We start from the raw sequence: 20005 nt of genomic DNA on the forward strand, positions 1-20005 counted from the left end.
GCGCACTTCAGCCCCAGCTTTGTTCCAACCGGCGGAGCCAACGTTGCTCGTGCCTTTGTAACAGATGTGTCAGATACGTCAAGGAACGCACATCCCATTTCCCGGTAAACACGAAAGGAAACGCGGAGGATTTCCCTGCCAAGGTATGTTTACCAAAAACACACCTGAAATTTGAAAGTGTGGAAGCGACTGCCATCAACGCCATAAAAGAAGCCCGATGGCTGTATGAGTGCAGGAGGGGAAAAAAACAACCACAGAGAGTTGTGTGCATTTTCCCAAAAATATTCACCCCCCCCCAACTCGGAACGCAAGACTAAAGGCATTCCACTGCAAACAGAAACACGCCCCAGGCCTTTTGAAAGCTTACAAAACGAACTACGGTTTAATGGGAAAGGCCTACAGGACGATAAGCAGGACATGTAAAAGCACATGGAAACCATGCAACGATGTGCCTCGTAGCTGAACAGGAAGTCAGCACAACCTCTATGGCTATATTCGGCCTAAATTAGAGCTCTGCCGAAGCGTTACCCTTTAAACGAAAAGGGGCCATGAACACATGTTCAGATACGCTTCGATGACCTTTTCAGTAAATTCCAGGAGAGGGAGATTGTACCGCATGTGCTACTCGCCTCTTATCTCTCAACACACTGTACGTAGTAACAAGGATGACTGCGTGTACTTCTCAGCGTTACCTAGGGTGCATACAGCAGAACGGTTTTCTTCAAGATCACAGATTTCTAGCATTAGTATCTGCTTGACTGCTGCTCAGTTTAAATTAAACTCACATTAGATGCACTGAAATCTTAATCTCTGATGGACTTATGGTAGTACATGGAGAGTTATGTTCATAGCACCAGGGTAAATGTTACCATGATATCAGGTTCCCGAAGGCAACAAGAAAAGGATAATAAAATGCGTTTCCTGTGAAGTAGTGCAGTAAAGGGAAAAAATAATGAAAGTCAGAAACACATTGTCCCTTTCAAACGGACATGCCACTCAGTTGTACGTGAAGGGCTTGAATCACGGGAATGTCAACAAATTTTCTCCAACCATTTGGTTTCCAGTACTTACCGTAAACCAATAGAATTTGCCCAATTTTATTTACATTTATTCAGATGCTTTTACCCAAAGCACGGCACATCTCTGAAAGCAATACAGAAGTGCATTACACTAACATACAGCAATCTACATACAGACATGTGATTACATAGTTTGTCCCTTACCACCTTATAAACCAGCATACATTACAAAAGTACCTGCATATTTTTTTTAAAAAGGATAACATAGTGCATGTTTATTAAGTACATAGGTGATCAGAGGACAAGTAAGTCTGAAATCTGTCTGAGTAAGAGACGGAAGTCATCCCACCACATGGAACCAGAAAAATTTCATGCTTTTGAGTTTAGACCTCTTGTGCATGAGACGACAAAGCACCCAGAGGTGGAAGAGCATAGCCTTAAATGAAATGCATAAGAATCCTGTACTGCCACAAACCTAATTCTGAGACAAATGGATTTGAATGAAGGCAGTTTAAATGTTTTATTTCAGCTACAGGAATCAGTGCAGTCTGAGGGATAGTGAGTAATTGGGTCTTGAAGGTTATCAGGGAGCAGAGCCGTAGACGGTCTTATAGGCCATAACCACAGCCTTGAACTTGATGCCGCCAGCTACGGAAAGCCAGAGGAGAAAGAACAGGAGAGGGTACAGATGGAAATGCTTCAGCATTCTGTATCAGCTGGAGAAGTTTAATACTTGAATAAATGAAGTTGCATCATTTAGCTTCATGAACACAAAGCTGAATAACAGTAGAAATATAGTTAAGTAGACACTCTGAATGCAAGAAGTGCTGTCACATTTCAACAGTCCCAAGTTCCTTCAAATCAGTCACAGCAGCTGCTGCTGCAAATGAAGTCAACTGTTGAGGAGCACCTCCCCCTGCTGGCCAACACGAGTAATGCAACACTGGACACCATAAGATGCTGTGCTGGAGACCCAGAAGGAAACAAAATGACACGTTGCACTGTGTACTGTTTTATTGTTTATAGTAAATCAGAGTTAAGCACTATAACATATCACAAACCAAAAGCTTTGTTGTGTATTAAAATTTTAATATCTGAAAAAGAAAGATTTAAATGACATTACAAAAACAACACTAGTGACAAGAAACATTCTTTAAATAATAGAACTGTACATCGTTTTAACGTAACTAAAAAAATACACCAAAAAAAAATCTGGATTCCTTCTAAAACAAGTCTTAACATTAACAGCACTACCATCAATAATAAAAAGAGACTGGTAACAAAGCAAAAAAGCTGAAAAAAGGAGGGCCAGAGGAGCAAGCCAAACATCACAGTATGAGCAGAGGGGAAACCTGGAGGTCAGAGTTGAGCAAAGTAAGGCAATCGAAGACAGGATCCTTCTCAGTAAAACAAGTAGAATCAAGACTAAGAGACTCCCTAAAATAAGGACAGGTTCCCACCTTTCCTCACAGGGCTAAGAGTCCTTGCATGTCAGCGTAAAACAAACATCAAACCAGAACAAGATGACAGTGAGGAGTTAAACATTCTCAAGTTCTGGTTCTCTAACCCCCCAAACACCAGGGCAAGGTTTTACAAAGCTCCAAGAAAAACTAGTCTTAACCACCCTTGTCTTTGAGGGGACTGAAATACAGACAATGCAAGGGGAGAACAGCTGAGCAGGCAACAAAAGCAACACCAATTACCACTAACAGAATACATTACATTTCCACTCTCCCAAAAACAGCATTCACAGGTGCAGTCTACATGTTTGTCAACATGAGCAAAACAAAACATTGCCATCAAAACACAAAAGCGAAATGAGAAAAATGGCAACTGCAAGCCGAAACCAAACCTCTTTCTGCTCCTATGGATAATTCTATGACAAACACCAGTGAAACCGGTTGCCTACTAGTCTCTTTCTCCCCCTCACTGACACTACTAGTGTCTGCTGAACCACAGCACTGGTCCCTCTGTATGAACAGTGGACACAGCACACAGAACAAGCGTGACACCTCACATTCCTTTACTCCTGAAGTCAGAGCAATAAACATGTAGGAATGAGAAGCTGCCACTGTGAAGGCACCCCGTCGCTTCCATTTTAAATGTGATGGAGTACATGCTTTGGACGATCACATGCGCTGCCCATGCACTGCGAGACTGTACAACACTAATGCATCTGGCTTTGCTCAGGGTTATTTGTTACCAAAATGAACATTTACACCAATTTGAATGCGAACAGCAGCTAGGAAAAATGAGTCCAGGTGATTCTTCGACTCCAGTCAACTGGTGACGTGGACATGAGGTGCTGTCAGAAAACTAGTGATGTAACCAAAGTAAACAGCGGCAGGCGGTGAAGAGCTACATCTGCAGGAATCGGACTTCAAATATTACTTACTTCATAGTAATTCTGTTATACTGTTATGTGATGTGACTGTACTTAATTTACTGAATTATCCTATAAACCACAAAGATTATTTTCATTAAGGCTTTTTGGTAAACGGAAGGGAAAATGCCAAAGATGGCGTTACATTTTAATAACTGTGGAATTAAGCATATTTCCATCCTGAAGGGGCGATGAAGCGCTTGAAGATATCGAACAGAGACTTAGCTTATGCATTCTAACATACCGCTATGTACATCTTTTGAAATCTTTCATATAATTTGATATTTCACTGTTTCAAATCTGTCAGCAAAAAAAAAAAGAAAAAAACTGTACAAGCAGTATAAGAGTCAGTGCAAAACCTACACACAAGCAGAAGGTGGTGGTGGGGGGGGGGGGGTCAATGAGAACGGTACTGCATCTACAGGTTTGCAACTGTCCCCTGCTGTCCTTGCACCTTCGGGACTCTTCAGCCCTTTCACACTCGGTGCCTGTTGTGGGATAGGGCTGAGGCAGATGCCAGCTGGACAAGGAGAAACTATCCATACAGAGCAGGGTATGACACAACATTTAATAAAAAAAAAACTGGACTTTTTATGGTGAATTAGCTGCAGTAACAATGCTCTGTACATAACATATGTATATAATTACTAGCGTAACAAGTAAAATCAGCTCCTTTTTATGTTAAAAGTCGTTCCAGCCGATCAGAACCTAGTGCTTCTACTTCTGCAAAGGCAGATTTAATCTAAAGCACTCAGTCTCTCCGAAGGGATGAAAGTTCTACTTTGAGGAGATCAAGACAACTATAGTGTTAACAGAAATTCCTTTACAATTGTATCAAAACTGCTTTTGAAATTTCAAAAAAACACTATGGTATTTTTTTTGTAAACAGTTTGCCCTTTTTGTCTTATATTAAAAATACATTCGAAGCAGACTGCAAAGATATGAGGCAAACAATTTCTAACAAAATATTTATGCAAAGACATATTAAAAATAATGCTCTGTACATAAAAGATATAATTGACCTTTGTCACTCTTCCAAAAAGATTGTTTTGCCTTACTTAGATTGTAAAATCATTTCCTTAGCAGGGACTGGCCTAGTGGTGAAAACTTGGCTGCTGGCTTGTATCGGTGTAATAAACTCTTGTGGCAGAAGTGCTAAGATGGCCAACATGGCTTGCATGAGGTCCCGATACATTCTTATAAACTCTGCTGGTGCTGACATCGCTATTGGCCGACTACGCCCGCTGATGACCAAGAGCATTGTGTACTGTCTTTGCGTATTGGCTGGTGATCAAAACTGGTGCCCACTCCACAACACTCCATACCGCCACATTTATATACGACTCAGATCCATAGTCACTATAAATGTATATATTATCCCCCTCCCTTCATGATCACTTGACAGGTTGGAAAGGACCCAGGCACCACCCAAGATGTGAACAGGATTTAAGCAGCCTTCTCTCTTTGATTGACAAGTCACCACAACCAGTAAATCACACTTCTGTGCCTATAACCTCCTTGACTCACACCAAGCGCAAGAACTCTTATTTTAGATATTTTTGCATGGGCTTTGAACAGTAAGGTGAGGAATGGGTCGAAATGACAGGCTTGGCATGCTTCATAGCTGAACAAGGTGAGTACAACAAAGAGAGCATGACAATACATCTTTCTGTCTGTGGACAAGTTCTTTGTTAGACATCTTTTCTTCGGTGTCTGTGTTTACACAAAGGCTTCTCAGCTCTGCTCCAGGAACAGTATTAGAGCCATCTCAACAACACTGACACTTGTGAGGGGCTGGACAAGTATCTAAACTGATTCAGTCCAGACAAAAAGGAGAGGTTAGCTCAGAAGGGTGGTTGTGCCTGGCTGAATCAAGCTATGACTGCCTGCCAGAACAAGATGAAGAACTCTTGTGCGGACGCACGGCTGCAGATTTTAATGCAAGCCTGACAAATTTTTCATTTACAAATATCTCTCTACCCATATCTGCATTCATGTATTTTACTGCTTTGACTCTCACCTCTCCACTGGCAATAGTGTACCCTGCAGTGTACCGTTATGTGAATGAGTATGCATGTTTGTGTGTATGCACATGTATGAATGTGTCTTCATGTGGCTCATTCGCTTATGTAACGCAAACAAGTGTCCAGGCAGGAAGCTGGAATGGCTTCTTGTCTACCCTACAGTCTGTCACTCCGGAAGCTGTCCTCTACAGAGGGGTCAGGCAGGACCATGTCGGGATCGCTGAGCATGCTTAGGCCATCCAGGCTCAGGGGCTCGATGCGCAGCTCATCCTCTAGTGGGAAGCCCCCCTCAGAGTCAAAGCATTCAGGCACAGCTGACAGGGCACTGCTGATGTCCTTAGACAGGCTTGGATTAGAGTCATCTAAGGCACAGAGCAAGAATCACATACAAGGATGGGACAGAGAGAACATTATTAATCTGCTGCTTTGCCAACACTTATTTAACTTATAACTACCCCGATTTATACAAGCTAGTATTTTATTGGAGAAGTTCAAACTAAGCACCTTGCTCAAATACAAAGTTCTTACAAATGTGCCTTTAACCAGCTTCTTACTTCCCTTCAGACTACATGACTACATACTGCTGCATTTCTACCCTTGGAGAAATGTAGGAATCCCTGTTGCTCTTCGATAAGGGTGAAACCCTGCAGTATGGAAAATAAACTTCTGACACATCAGGATTTCTTCCACCTATCGCGTATCCCAGCCATTCCATATGCTGAGCGATTCCAGGGAAGGGAGAATTCCACTTACCAGTTAGGATGATGTTGGGCACAGCACCTCCACAGTTGGAGTACAGTAAATTCTGCCTCATCTGCAGTGAGTCTTGCAGGTTGCCATGGTTGCCACCTAAGCCCATTAGAGCTGCCTGGGAGTAGTAAAGGTTGGAGGTGGGGTCCAAGCAAGTGGTCCCACCCATAGAACCCATGCTATTGTCCAGCATGTTGAACTGGTCCAGCTGTGGGGGTTGGGTTGGATGGAGAAGGGGAACATAACACTTTAGATGTATGCATGCATGCATGCATATATATTGCATATATATTAAAAAAAGACCAAAAAGGGCTTTTATTTGAAAAGGCACTAAGCCATCATCCCCCCGGACCTACCTGATAATTCAGAGCCTTGGCCTGTCGGTTAGGGAACTGCGGGTCCATGAAGGGGTCGCTGAAAAAGGTCCCCATGTTGTTGTGCTGCAAGAATGCACAAGGAGAAGGTAGTCTGTAGACAGAGTGTCTCCAGCTTTAGTTAAATGTACAGCTGGACAAATCGACAGCCAACAGCTCCAATTACATTAATATTAAGCATGTTAGGCTGCAAACTAACAACATTATCATCAATGCACAACATTATTTGAAGTGGATTTTGGCAGCACTGGAACAATGTTGTCTTTTTTCCACAGACCAGTGAGTACGAGTTACATGCTTCTTTATGCAATTGCAACAAAGCCATGCTTTTATAAGCCTTCTGAAAGCAAGTCAGCTTTCCAATTGGGTTACAAATGGTATCTCTTTGAAATAGTGTGCTGGGCTCACAATTCTTAGAATTTCCTCTCCATAAGATAATCACATTTTTCTTCTCGGGGGGGGGGGGCAGGAGATACTCAGCAGTATCAGGTCTCATATCAATCATGTGACAGTGGGTAGTATATGTTTACAGGCAAAGCTCTTGAAGTGATGAAGCTATACTGGAGTAACATGCTTTAATCTTTTAATATTTCTATATTTTACCTTGGAGATAAAAGATCACCAACTGCTGTCTGGTGCTGAAAACTTCCACAGTATGTCGTGGGTATGAAACTGGATGGTGCTCGAGGAGGTGTAATGCCACAGCCACATCATAGAAGGGGACTGCCAACGTCTCAGAAGAGGAACTTACACTGCTGGAATTGAAATCCATGTGGAGGTTCTGTAGAGGTGACACTGGCGGCTGCTGCTGCTGCTGCGGCTGCTGCTGGTGGTTCGGTCCTTGTTGTGGGTGCTGTGTGCTCTGCTGCAGGGGTGGATGAGATTGCTGCTGCTGTAGAGCCTGTTGGGACTGCTTGTAGAGTGGGTAGGGAGGAGGTGGCTCCATCGGTAGGCTGCTGGTGTCCAAGGCAACTCCCTGGAAACAGCAAAAAAACAAGCCTCATCTGTAAGAATACCACCATATACCAAGGGCCTTATTTTATGTCAACAAATGTGTTTCTGGCCATAAGTACTATGTACATCATAGTCCAACACAAGGAATATTTGTGTTATGAACACTGCATTTCAAGTAATAGGCAACCTGGCCTCGGGAGGCATCACATTGCCTGTTTGTTTGGCTTGCCTGCGTGATGGGTGAAAGAGAAGGAGACATGGTGGGTGACAGCTGCTTGCCCAGACCCCTGCGCTGGTCTGCCCCAGGGGAAAGCGTTAGGGGGCTGATGGGTGTGGGCCGTCGCCTTGGGGAGCTGCTCAGTCCCCCGGGGGTTGGGTTTGACAGTGAGGAGAGCCGCAGAGTTGAATGGATGGATGGGTTACTGAGAGATGAATGGAGCTGAGAATTGTTGAGAGAGGCTTGGATGGAGGGATTGCTCAGAGAAGATGAGAGCCCTGGAAATGAAAGATAACACAGAAAAGTCACACCAAACAAACAAGACATTTAATTTGTGCAAGAGACATCTGTAACTCCTGTACTCAAAGACACAAACCAGCAAGTACTAAATATCCACTTCTATTAAAAAAAAAAAACCCCCCGAAAGAAAAAAAAAATATAGCTACAGACATAAGGGGTATATGTGAATCTATACATACATACTGGAATGAAAAAACTAACTGCTGTCCCTGAAACACAACATATCCAACCCTTAATCAGTAATCAGCAGTAAATACTTCAGCCATTAGAGACAGCATGGGGATCTATGGAGGGGCAAAGGAAGTGCTGCTGTCTGTGCAGAGCCTGTTCCGGGAACAGAGATTTCCACTTGTCTTCTGCCAAGTGGCTCAGCTTTCAGCAGGAGAGGGACGCAGTGAAAATGCAAAGTATCAGAAGAATACCAGTACATGTGACCACATACGTGTCTAGAGAAGAAAAATTTAAACTGGCACAGGAACCAGCTCTTTCGGAAGTGGGGGTCCTCTTATTCTTCATCCTTATAGTTAGGGATCAGCAAAATCAGCACAGGGATGATGTGATATGGCAAGGAAGGAGGAAAGGGGTTGCATATCACCCCGTTGCTGAAAATATACAGACGCCACTAATCAGAGCCAATATGAGGCAATATATGACCAATGTGCAGGAGTAAAACAAAACACCAGGGGGGCTGTAGTCATCTCGTATGAGCGAAAATGAAGAGAACGGAACTATCCAGCAACTGCGTACCCTGCGAGTTCCCAATACCAAGGTGCATCATAGCTGCAGGTAGGTTGCCGGTGCTGCTCCCCCCACTGAGGTTTGGGTAGCTCCCATCTTCAGGGTCCAAGGGAGTGGGCAGGGGAGATGGGAAGTGCAGGTTACTGAGGTCTGGCAGGGATCCCCCAGTGTTTAGTGTCCCCTGATAATGGGAAAGCCCAGTGTTCTGCTCTGGGGATGGGAAAATGCTGCAGATCAAAACAGAAAGTAAGAAAGTGAGAACAACCACCATTCCCCTCTCTAATCTATCCTCTTTGTCTCCTAAAAAAAAATCACAACACCACTGATAGGTCCACCAACATTCAGCTTGGTAACCCACTAAAACACCGTCAACAGGTATGATACAAATGAACAAATGTTTTACAATACATAAAACATTAAGGGTCCAATAATTGGGAATTTTGCTGATGTTCTGCTTGTCACTGTGATTCAGTGAAAGGCCCTAAAGTACCCTACTGTGTGTGCACATTGCCTTTCACCCTCAGCTGCAACAGTCACCACTCACTTAATTCCAGGCACTTCACATGATTTGGGCCGAGAAGCGAGAGACTGAACCTGAAACAGAGAGAACACTTGATCCACCTCTGAGGAAGAGTGGCTTCAACAAGTAACAGTGACACAGCAAAGATCAGTCACCAGTTTTGTTAGTTTACCACAAAACACAGTCAGCATTTAAGGTGAAACACTTGACATTTTCTCCCTGTGTGATCCTCTATTATGCTGCAACTCAATGTTTGCTTAACTTCCCAGCACTGCCTGATGCACAGAAGCAACACAGCACTATCTTGTGCATATAAAGCAGAAAACAATGAATGGGAAGTTGTGAAGATTATATATTTTTTACGCTCCGTTAAAGTAGACTTTAATGTTGCCTCAAGTTAATGTAAGATACTAAAATAATCTGGGCTTCTGTTCATGGTGTACCCTGTCTCACGCTCTGTGTTTCCATGATAGAGTAACACTGAGACCCTGCACAGTATGTTTATGAAAATAGAATAGTTGTACAGCAATTTTTTTAAATTAATAATTTACAGAACCCATTTCAGAAATGCAAAAAGGCAGCATGCATGCACACAAAATAATGGATCTTATGAGCAAAAAGGCATAACTGTGCCCATGAGACACTAAAGCATGCACACAAAGCTAAATCTGTTACTAGAAGCTCTCATTTCAAAAAATATTTTTTCACGACACCTCCTGGGCTCAACACTAAACCTGAAAGTGTCACTGCTAGCCAACTATAGCAAATGTAAAGTCGTCAGTTGACATTAAAGGAACGTTAACAGTTCATGTATAAGTAACTTTATGTTCAAAAAGTAAGTTCAAAACATCATATGCAAAAAAACATGTGCAATGAAGTACGTTTTCGCTCACAGACATACTTGAGGTAAAGAGTATAGAAGCTGTTACCTAGACTACACATTGGTATATAGCATGTACACAGAAACAATATAGGAAAGAAAGATGTTTAGAAAACATCTTAAGTTTTCCAAGTCAGTTCTAGAGCAAAATATTTATGAACTGTAACTATTTCTAGATTTTATGGGTTTCTTCATAAACATGACAGACTAAATAGATTGCCTTTCAGTTTGTTATATGTATTCATCCACATCATTCTGTATTTATCTGAAGGGACATGTTAAAAGGTTAAGAGAGAATGTGCTCTGATTTGACAACACAAAACCCCTTTTTAAAGACTTCCCATAAGGCTCTTCATAATGCCAGGATAGTATTTCCTCCACTACATTAATGCAGGATAACATTTCCTCCACCGGCCTTGTTACCACCAAGGTTAATCCTGGCACCTCACCTTTTTGGCCTCCAACAGTTGTTTGGGTAGGGGCTTACTGACACCCATGAGGCCCTCCTCATTTGGCAAGGCAGGAAAAGAGAAAACTGGGGGGAGAGAGAGATGGAAGAGTGACACCACAACTTCTGTGCAAAAAAAGGAAAAACCTGACTTTCTGGCTGCCGTCATTCACAGAAGCTGTAACTGCAAGTTTACACGAAAGGGGGTGCCATGTCTGTTTGCCTTTGCACTCGATGACAGTGTGTCAGCTGACCTTTCTTCAGCAGCCAGCAGAGGCGGAGAGAGTCAGCAGGAAACAGAGAGGCTGGTGGCAGGAAGAGGCCTTTGAACCTGGGCCCACAGAAATGAGTGTACACACACACACACACACACACACACACACACACACACACACACACACACACACACACACACACACACAGTGTTGACTACATGACTCAACATCTAAAACCAAAGAACAGGAAAGGAAGGAAGGTCTAACTTGTTTGCTATACAAAAGACACACATACACACAAACCAAAATGTAACAATGGTGTTATAGCCAAAGAATTTGAAATGACACACAGACACAAAAAACCAAAATGTGATCAAACACGCAGGATGACGCATGCCTGAGAATGTTATAACACATGCCAGACACACATATACGCTCACAGGTAAGCACAGGTGTGGATAAGGGCGGCATGACACAGGAAAAGAAAATATGAATGTCAAGTGTAATGCGTCAGATGTGTGCGCACATATGTGCATGCGCAGAGGGCAGAGACGCTTGAGGGCAAAACTGTCATCGAAAACTGTGATTTACTGATAGGAACGGGTCTGTCCACATTTTACAGAGCTGACTTCCACGTTGAGTGGGTTTGGTCCAACAGGGAAGGACACTCACCGTCTCCAGAGCCATCCACCTCCGCTTCATTGACGCTGGCTGCGTGACCACCACCGCAAAGGCACAGTGGAACGGTAACCAGAGAAAGAGAAGACAGGAGAGGAGAATCAGATCACACTGAGCATGACAGCTGACTTTACGCAGAACTATTACCAGCAGAACTCTCCTCTGGCCTGAGCATACGGCCACACAAAGCAACAAGGCATTGTTGTGTGCCCTAATGTCACCGTACTGTGGCTGGCTTAAAGTAACAGAATTTATGAAAAGGCAGAGTGCCCACATGCACAGGAAGGAGACAAATACAAACAAGTAAAAATGGCCTATTGCATCATTTTTCTTTGCTCTGATGAACTGGTCAAACTGGCTTCCCACACATCAGCACATTGGGCTGCTCTGGAAAGAGAGGGTGCAGGGCACCCAGACAGCCTCTGCCATTTTAAGCAGGCCATGAAATGGCCAGTTAGAACGAGCAGAAAACAGGCCCCACGGCCATAGGCCTTGAGAGTGTAAAAGAGAGAGTCTTTGTTTCCCGCTGGGGAGAACAGGCCCCCATTCTCCTCATGCGCTCCTGTGCAAAGTGGGCACACAGCCAGCCACTGGCCTCTCCTCCCCTCTCTCCTTTCAATAAGCTGCTTGCTATTTCACCCGAAAGACACAGAGCAGACACATAGATGGAGGAAAGCAATGATAAAACAAAAGTCTAGTGGCACTTCACTTCCACACAAAGTTATAATTTACAACTTTTTCCAGCATTCTTTACTTTGACACATCAGTTCATATAAGGGGACTGGTAGCTCTGCACTGCTCTGAAATGCTGAACAGACATTTATCAATGTTGTTTGTTAGTAAGACATCATCACATTGAGTTTCTTTTTCAATGAATAAACACCACACCCATTGTCACGTTTTTTTTTTTTTTTTTATCACTTGCTGTCCCCAGTAAACTATCTAGTAAAAGGAATCCCATTTTACAAAAAAGCATTCCTGAACTGCCCTTTTCAGTTCCACCCTCAGCAGACGTTGATCTACTGTAATGCAGCTGAAAGCAGAGGGGTGATATGCCATCACCTGGTGTGACGCAAAAAATATTTTCACACACACTGGAGGGAGCTGTGCTGTATTGCCAACCAGTGCCATATCACTGACCACGTCACCAACTGGCAGGGAAACAGAAGATCTGGGCAAACAGAGAGCAGACCTAAGAACAATACAAGTTACCCATCATCTCAAACAGGTGCCTGGTCGAACCTTCCATTATGAGGGTGAGGGAAGACTCTGACCTAAAAGATTACACTCTGCGGCAAGGGCTGGGTCAGGTTCACCCCCACAACACATTTATGTTTATATTTCAAGTTAACGTCTGCCCCGGATCTTTACCCAATATCCTGTTTAAACTTGTTGGCTAAACAAAAGAGTTGTAATCCATTATGAAACCGCCAACTTAATTCCTGCCTTCAAAGGTGCTGACAGTGACACAACTGCTGCTTTTTAGCAGCCAAAATTTAGCTCCCTCTGTAGCCTCTAGAAGCCTACCACAGTCTCTACTGGGACTGCAGTCATGCCTCCCTCACTGTGCCATTACTTATGGGAAAACTCTTAATTCTAGGCATTTCCACTGCAATTGTTTTCATTAAAATCTTAGAGGCCTGTTGTTATTTTTCAAAAGCTGCTGCCAGGAACAGCACTAAGTACATCCTTAAGGCAATTTTATACAATGTTAAACTGCTTATGGCAAAGCCATGAACTGCACATCCTAAGAGAAATAATCACAGCTGATGAAGCCCAGGATCTCCACAGGGAACTAGACAGATTCCATCTTCTGTTAATCAGTGCCCCAGAGGGTGAAGTGAAACACCACACCAGTCATGATCACTGTGAAAGAACATGCAGAACCAGTGCGGGCATAGACTGCATGACTGCTTCTTCAAACCTTCCCACAGGCAGACTATATAAAACAGCAGCAGGTGTGTTAGCTGTTAAGGACACAGACTTGGAGAGCTGCTGATTCAAGTCCTAGCATCACCATGCAGTTCTACCCCTGAGCTAGGTACTTTTGCAGTATTAAAATACCAAGAACAAACAAAGGTGGTCCCTGATTTACGACAGTTTGACTTGCGATTTTTTGACTTTACGATGAGCTGGCAATTGACATTCAGTAGAAACTGTACTTCGATTTTTGACTTTTTCCCAGGCAAGCAATACGTGAAGCAATACTTTTGTGATGCTGGGCAGTGACAGCTATCTGCATCTCCCATTCTGTCACGCAGAGGTGTGCGTTAGGTATATTAAATGCATTTTCAATTTATGATGGGTTTTTGGGAACGTAACCCCATCGTAAATTGGGGACCACCTGTATGTAAAAGTTGCTTTGTTAAAAGCATCAACTACACAGTGAAATATCAAATACAAAAAACTTGCTGCTTTCTCCTGGAGCCCAATGTCCACCCAGCACCTTACAATATCCACAAGGCCACTTATGTCACTGGGGCTCACCGTTGCGCTGTGGTGGACACCGGGCCATCTGCTGGTTCATGCCAAATGGATCCTGCGGATTGGGGTTCATGGCACTTGTGTGTAGGGCAGAGTCAGAGTTTGTCCTAAGGAAAATAATATATATATATATATAAATCAGACATGGCAAACAACAAAAGATGTGCAGCTAGAAGCCGATTCTGCCTTGGAGGCCTGAGCTAGGTGGGCAGCCCACTGCTCCCTGTCCTGTGTTAGAAGTCGTCTCTCTGAAGGCTCTTTATAAAATCCCTGGTCTGGATTTCTGCTGGGGATCACCTTTCATGCCTTGAATTCCCCCAACCCTGTCCCTCCATGATGAAGATAGAGTTCTGTGTGTTTGCAGTCCAAACCTAATACAGCTCTAGGACTCGGTCTGCTTAAAGAAAAAGCTTACATCAAAGGATCAAACGGTATTTTATCAACAGTCATGAAGCAAAGAGTTATAAAAACAAACTCATCAACATAGAAAATATGAAGCTGATCATCCTTCTAGTAAAATGTGGTCTAATTAAATAAGCACAAAAAGACACATAAGATTTAATTCCAGTTATGAAATGGACAGTCAAACTCAAAAGAATCACCACTGGTGTACTGCTGTTGCTTTGTGATCCTGAGTTATTTGGAATCAGACACAACAAATAAGGAGGGAATACAAGGAGGGGTTGGAGACAACAGAAAAAAGTGAACGATAAAAGAGGAATATAAGAGATACACAGTAAGCAATCCTGGGCAATACTGGTCTGTGTAAAAAGGGATCAGAGGTCACCTGTTTAGTTGGGATATAAATCTAAATCCAGGCCGTTTTTCTCCGCTCCAGGTCTGCTGCTCCCTTTGGAAATGGAAACACCAGATTTTACAACCTTGAGGTAAGTCCAGTGCCGCCCTGGATCAGGGTTAGTTGGGGGGGAGGGCTAGAAAACAGGCTGAAATGCCTCAGCAAAGGAGGATACCTAACTGGCAGAGTGAAAGCAGGCAAGATGGCCAGAACACTGGAACAAGGCTCAACAAAAACTCAGGAAATCTCAAAATGCCATCCACAGGCAAACCAATCGCCAGTTAACTAGATAACACACACACACCTGAAGTCCCTCACACAAGTACAATTTTAACTACTGTAAATACTCTAATTCCCACATACTTATAGACTTCATTTGTCTCAAAAACAACCAACCAAATACAAAACATGCAAAAAACAAGTGCTTTTAACCAAATTCAACTTTCCCTCACATAATTAATGAAAATTCAACAGAATTCTCATAAGGACTCTTTATTAACATCAAATTAAATTGACAACATAGGTATAAGAGGTTCACTAACTCCTCCCCCCACCAAATACGCAAAATTCCTGCCTTTCAGACATACAGAATACGTAATAAAAAAACTAAGTCCAGAACACCCAAACACCTTTAAATCCAGAATCACTTACAGATAACACATTTGTGTACTCCCTTTTGGTTTTTTTAATCATGAACAATTAACTTTGTTTTTATTTAATTCTATTGTTCTTGGGCTGCATGATGCTGCAGCAGGTGCCTCACAGATCTTCAGCTGTGGGTTTGAACATGGGTTCGAATGTGGATCAGTCAGAAGTCTGTATGTTCTTTCTGTGCTTGTAAGCATTTCCTCCAGCTACTCCGGTCCCCTCCCACAGTTCAAAGACATGTTGCCAGTCACTTGACTTTAAGCTGTTCATAGTGTGTGCATGATTGCCCTCTGATAGACTGGCACCTGTCCAGGGTATATCAGGCCTTGTTTCCTATGCTTACCATACAGCTTGCAGGTCACAGTACTGGATAAGTGATTATTACAAATGGAGTTCATTTTTATAATTTTCAAATGCTGTTTCTGTATTTTGTTTTACGCTACTGCAATTGTCTTAAATAGTGGTATTGACTGTACATTGCTTTAGAACTTTAGAGTAACCCATATACTTTTCTTTCTTGTAAAGAGATTTGAAGAGCTATTTTTAAATATATTTTAGAAAGTTTATTATTTGGGGGGAGGGGTGGTGCAGGGGGTTTGGCCTGTGCCTGCTCTCTGGTGGGTGTGTTGTTCAAGTCCTGCTTGGGGTGCCTTGCGACTCCCCCCTTGGGGCAAGCGGTTTCAGTCAGTATGTGCGTACACCATTATTTGATCACTACCTAACAGAACAATCATTTACGAACCCCTCTTGCCCAACTATAAAGTTTTAATATGTGATAAATCAGTAATTCATATTAGATTGAGAATTATATGCATTTATCACTTCCAAATTTTACATATGGCTTCCTTTAGCTTTTCAGCTTTTAGCATTTTAAAACTTTTGCTTGAGTGCGCATTGCTATTACAGATGAGTCTTGAGATGTGATAGTCGTGCATGTGCTGGCAAGAACCTATCTGCCAACTTAAGTATGCAGGCTAAACGAGGGCAAATACGGGTGGGTAGCTTGTCCGTCTGGCGTTCAGTTTCACAAAGGTGACTATTTTGAATCGAAATGTCTCTCTTGTAAGGTCCATCTTAGTGTGACAAAGCTCAGGTATATGCTAGCATATTAATTACATTTGCTTATAACTAGGAACGCTTAGAAAAGGAGCCTTCATTCTATGAAGTCGAAGGTACCAATTGCAAAATGGGGGGAGTTTAAAGTAGGAAAAAAGTTGCTACTAGTTCAAGCTCTCCCTCATAGCTGGTAAAATGTTATACAGAACAGTAGTGGAATAAAATTAATGTTCCTTCTACATTCAGCAAGGGGCTGAAGTTGAACAAGAATGATTTTATCCTCTGTGCAAAAGGAAAACCTCCAGTTCACACCTGTTAGTCATAGTGCAATGTATGCCAGGAAAAGTCTTAAGTACTCTGATCCTATATTCTAAATCGTACAAGGATTAGAAGAAAGCCTGTAACTCTAGCTTTGTTTCCTCAACTCTTTGGATAGCACAGGGGATACAAAAGATGGCAGTGTTTAACATTCACTCAAGTTTTTATTTTATTATTTATTTAATTTATTTATTTATTTAAGTGTACTCAGGCCCTGTAAGTATCAGCAAACAGACTAGCTGATGGTCTTGCAAGCCATAAGCAGGGTCTTCAAGTTGACAGAGGCAGCTATAGGAAGGGTGATTCATAGGAGCACTTGGGTGGCAAACAACTTCCACAGGAACAGCTGAGAGGTCTAGAGTAGACTAGACAGGATATCACCATAACCTGTAGCAGAAATTGTGAAGAATGTATTGCAAGATAAAGGTAATCCTGTGGATGTTATGCAAGACGGATCTGCAAGACCAGGTTATGGCATCAATGATTGGAGAGGCAGAAATGCAAGTTATCCAACAGATGCAGGTGAAGTGGGTGAGTTGTCCAGTTTTCTAGTGAGTTTCCAATAGGCAGATAGACCACCATGGAGGTGAAGGAGCTGTTTGACAGGGGGAGTTGTAATGATCAGTCACCCAAACATATGAGATGAAAGGAACAATACTGAAGGATGACTGTAGGGGTAGAAGGAAAAGAAGAGTAGGTATCACCCTACCACTAGTGAGAATCTGGGAGAGGGGTAATGATATAATTAATCTGCACCTTTCCTTTGATAAGAGTTTAGGACCCGCTACTGATTCCTACAGGAGCCCAGCTGAAAAAGGCTGAGAAGGCAAAGAGCCATGTCAGACCCCCTGGTAAGATAAGAGGTAGGGCTCAAACCATTTTAGTGCTGTTCCTCTGAGGCCACACAATTCAAAAGAGGCAAGTGGAACCCAGTGGTTGACAGTATCAAATGCTGAAGAGAGGTTGAGAGAATGAGGACCAAGGAAAGGGAGACTGCTCTAGCTGAGTAGAGTATCAGAACAGTCCTGGTAGAGAAGCCTACTTTTAATCCAGATCACAGGCCTCAAGGAGATCATTCTGACTGAGTGCAGGTAACTGGTTGTAAGATGCACTTCTCAGAATTTGAAGAAAGGGAGAAGACAGGGTAATTCTGTACTGAATTTAGGTCCAGAAAGCATTTCTTAAAGGGAAAGTCATTAGTTTCATTGGCTGTGGCCAACTCTGAGAACTGTGCAGTGGCTTGAAGGGAGTTTAATAAGCAGAGAAGTTTTAAATTACAGCAGAATGTGACAGAGGGAACAGGGAAGATGGTAATGCTGATGGAAGTCAGCAACCAATGATGAAGAAATGGTCAGAAACAAAAAGGTGAGTGGTGTAAAGAACAGGAAAGCCAGTTTCTGCAGAAGATTTAGTTGGCCTGCCTAGGAAGTAGCAGAAGGCAGAGGAATGGAAATGTCAAAGGACTGCAGGAGTGACAGAAGGCTTGTGTAAATGTCTGCAACATGTAAGATGAAGTCACCCAGGAATGTTGTCCTCTGGGAGGAAATTCAATTACATTTCAAGGTCTCCTAAGAGCAACCAGAAGGGAGAGTGAGAGAATGACCATTAAGAGTATGACCAGGGCAACAATAGAGAAAACATGGAATTCAAAAGAGGACAGATCATGAAAGAGGACTAAATATTCCCACTGGGGAAAAATGAGCAAGCCTGTGCTTCCAATACTGCCAGAGAGACAAGGTGTGAGAAAAAGCAAATTTAAGATGGCTCTGAGTGAGACAGTATTTTCTGGGGTGATCCACATTTCAGTCAGGGCTAGAAGGTCCAGTGAGAGGCACAGGCAGGGATGAAGTCAGCTTTTTTCACAACAGACTGGCAGTTCCAGAGTCTGCCACAATAACACTTGGTCAGGGTGCTACAGAGAACTCAGACATTTTCAGGACATGACACCTCACAGAACAGCATAAGGACAACTCGAACTCAAATAATAGTAGACTACCTCTGGACTTTCACATGTAGATGCCTTTGCACGACAAGGCTGCTGCTACATATTAATTAATGCAAGATGAAGCTCACTAATCAACTGAGTCCAAACTACTGTGTTATTAGTAACTAAAGCATTATTCGATTATCCTACACTAACAAACATAGTACAGTGTACCACTGTCATGTTAGAGAATACTGACAATATATTGTCATTAAGGAACTAACTAGACAGACATACAAATAACCTGTTCTACACATTGCATGATAATTTAACTGTTAATAAAAGCACTACATGGAAGAAAGATGCTGGAGTTAGAGTTTTGGGAGTTTAAGTGCTGCCAACCTGTCACTCAACTCTAAACAGCCTGCCAATCACCTTCCCACCTGCAGAGGGCAACGTCTTAAGGCGTGTTATTCCCTGAGCCTTAGGAGGAACAATGCACGAGTAATGCAATCAGGAAGATTTTTACAGTTAAGTGGAAAAAGGGGGTGAATAAAAAGAACATGAGTTTTGAGAAGCAGAACATCACAACTTTGTACAAGCATGCTGGACTGGGAGATAACCATATCCCACTTTGGACAGATCTGCAAATGCAGCCGACTTCTTGGTATGTCTGCTGACACTCAGTTTATTTCACATACATGCCAAATAGCTGACTCCTCCAGACAACTGCACTAAGGCTCAGCACACATGCCTTAAGACATTTCTCCACTTGCCATCCATGTAAAGCACTTCTGTAAGTAAATGTCCTTAAATTAAGATAATGATTAAGGCAAACACCAAGAGTATAAAGCAGACTACTAGCATAAAAATTTTTTTTTTTTTTTTTTTTAAAAATAACGTGTTAATCTACCACTACAGAATATACCAACTGGGTTACTCCTTGCAAACAGCATCATGCTGAGATGATTTGTTGCATGAAAGACTGCTTTGGAACAAAGATGCTCAGTTATGGCAAACCAACAGCTTCGAGATGCTAGACAAGGCAATCGTGTGACTGTTCCAGACAGGCAATTTTCTCACTTCCAACAATAAGTGAAAAATGCCTTTTAGGACCCATTGCTCACAAGGAAGGAAGGGCTATCTCAAACCAACAAGGAAGGGGGGGGAAGGGCGGGGGGTGGACCGTGGGACTGGGAAAATGATGCTGACCCTTGCTAGTGACCCTACACAGCTGCTCTCCACAGGGATACATTCAGAGCCCTGTCCTGGTCCAAGC

At 42.8% G+C, this 20005-nt stretch overlaps 1 protein-coding gene across 2 annotated transcripts in view; it reads right to left on the minus strand.

Moving 5' to 3' along the window:
- Nucleotides 1-2091: 2091 nt before the first annotated feature.
- crtc3 (CREB regulated transcription coactivator 3) overlaps nucleotides 2092-20005 on the minus strand; it is a 31467-nt gene continuing 13553 nt past the window's right edge. Inside the window, exons 5-15 of one of the 2 annotated variants that reach the window (XM_018763637.2) lie at nucleotides 14772-14834; nucleotides 13988-14091; nucleotides 11495-11533; nucleotides 10609-10694; nucleotides 9304-9353; nucleotides 8769-8986; nucleotides 7734-7999; nucleotides 7302-7526; nucleotides 6533-6616; nucleotides 6180-6384; nucleotides 2092-5788 (exon numbers count right to left, since the gene is read on the minus strand). In XM_018763637.2, coding sequence (XP_018619153.2) covers nucleotides 5583-5788; nucleotides 6180-6384; nucleotides 6533-6616; nucleotides 7302-7526; nucleotides 7734-7999; nucleotides 8769-8986; nucleotides 9304-9353; nucleotides 10609-10694; nucleotides 11495-11533; nucleotides 13988-14091; nucleotides 14772-14834 — 1546 coding nt within the window. In that variant the 3' untranslated portion in view covers nucleotides 2092-5582. The remainder of the gene's footprint in view (nucleotides 5789-6179; nucleotides 6385-6532; nucleotides 6617-7301; nucleotides 7527-7733; nucleotides 8000-8768; nucleotides 8987-9303; nucleotides 9354-10608; nucleotides 10695-11494; nucleotides 11534-13987; nucleotides 14092-14771; nucleotides 14835-20005) is intronic. The other variant, XM_018763639.2, reaches the window with a different exon arrangement.

Source organism: Scleropages formosus, chromosome 11 (assembly GCF_900964775.1).
Source record: "Scleropages formosus chromosome 11, fSclFor1.1, whole genome shotgun sequence".
Classification (NCBI taxonomy): domain Eukaryota; kingdom Metazoa; phylum Chordata; class Actinopteri; order Osteoglossiformes; family Osteoglossidae; genus Scleropages; species Scleropages formosus.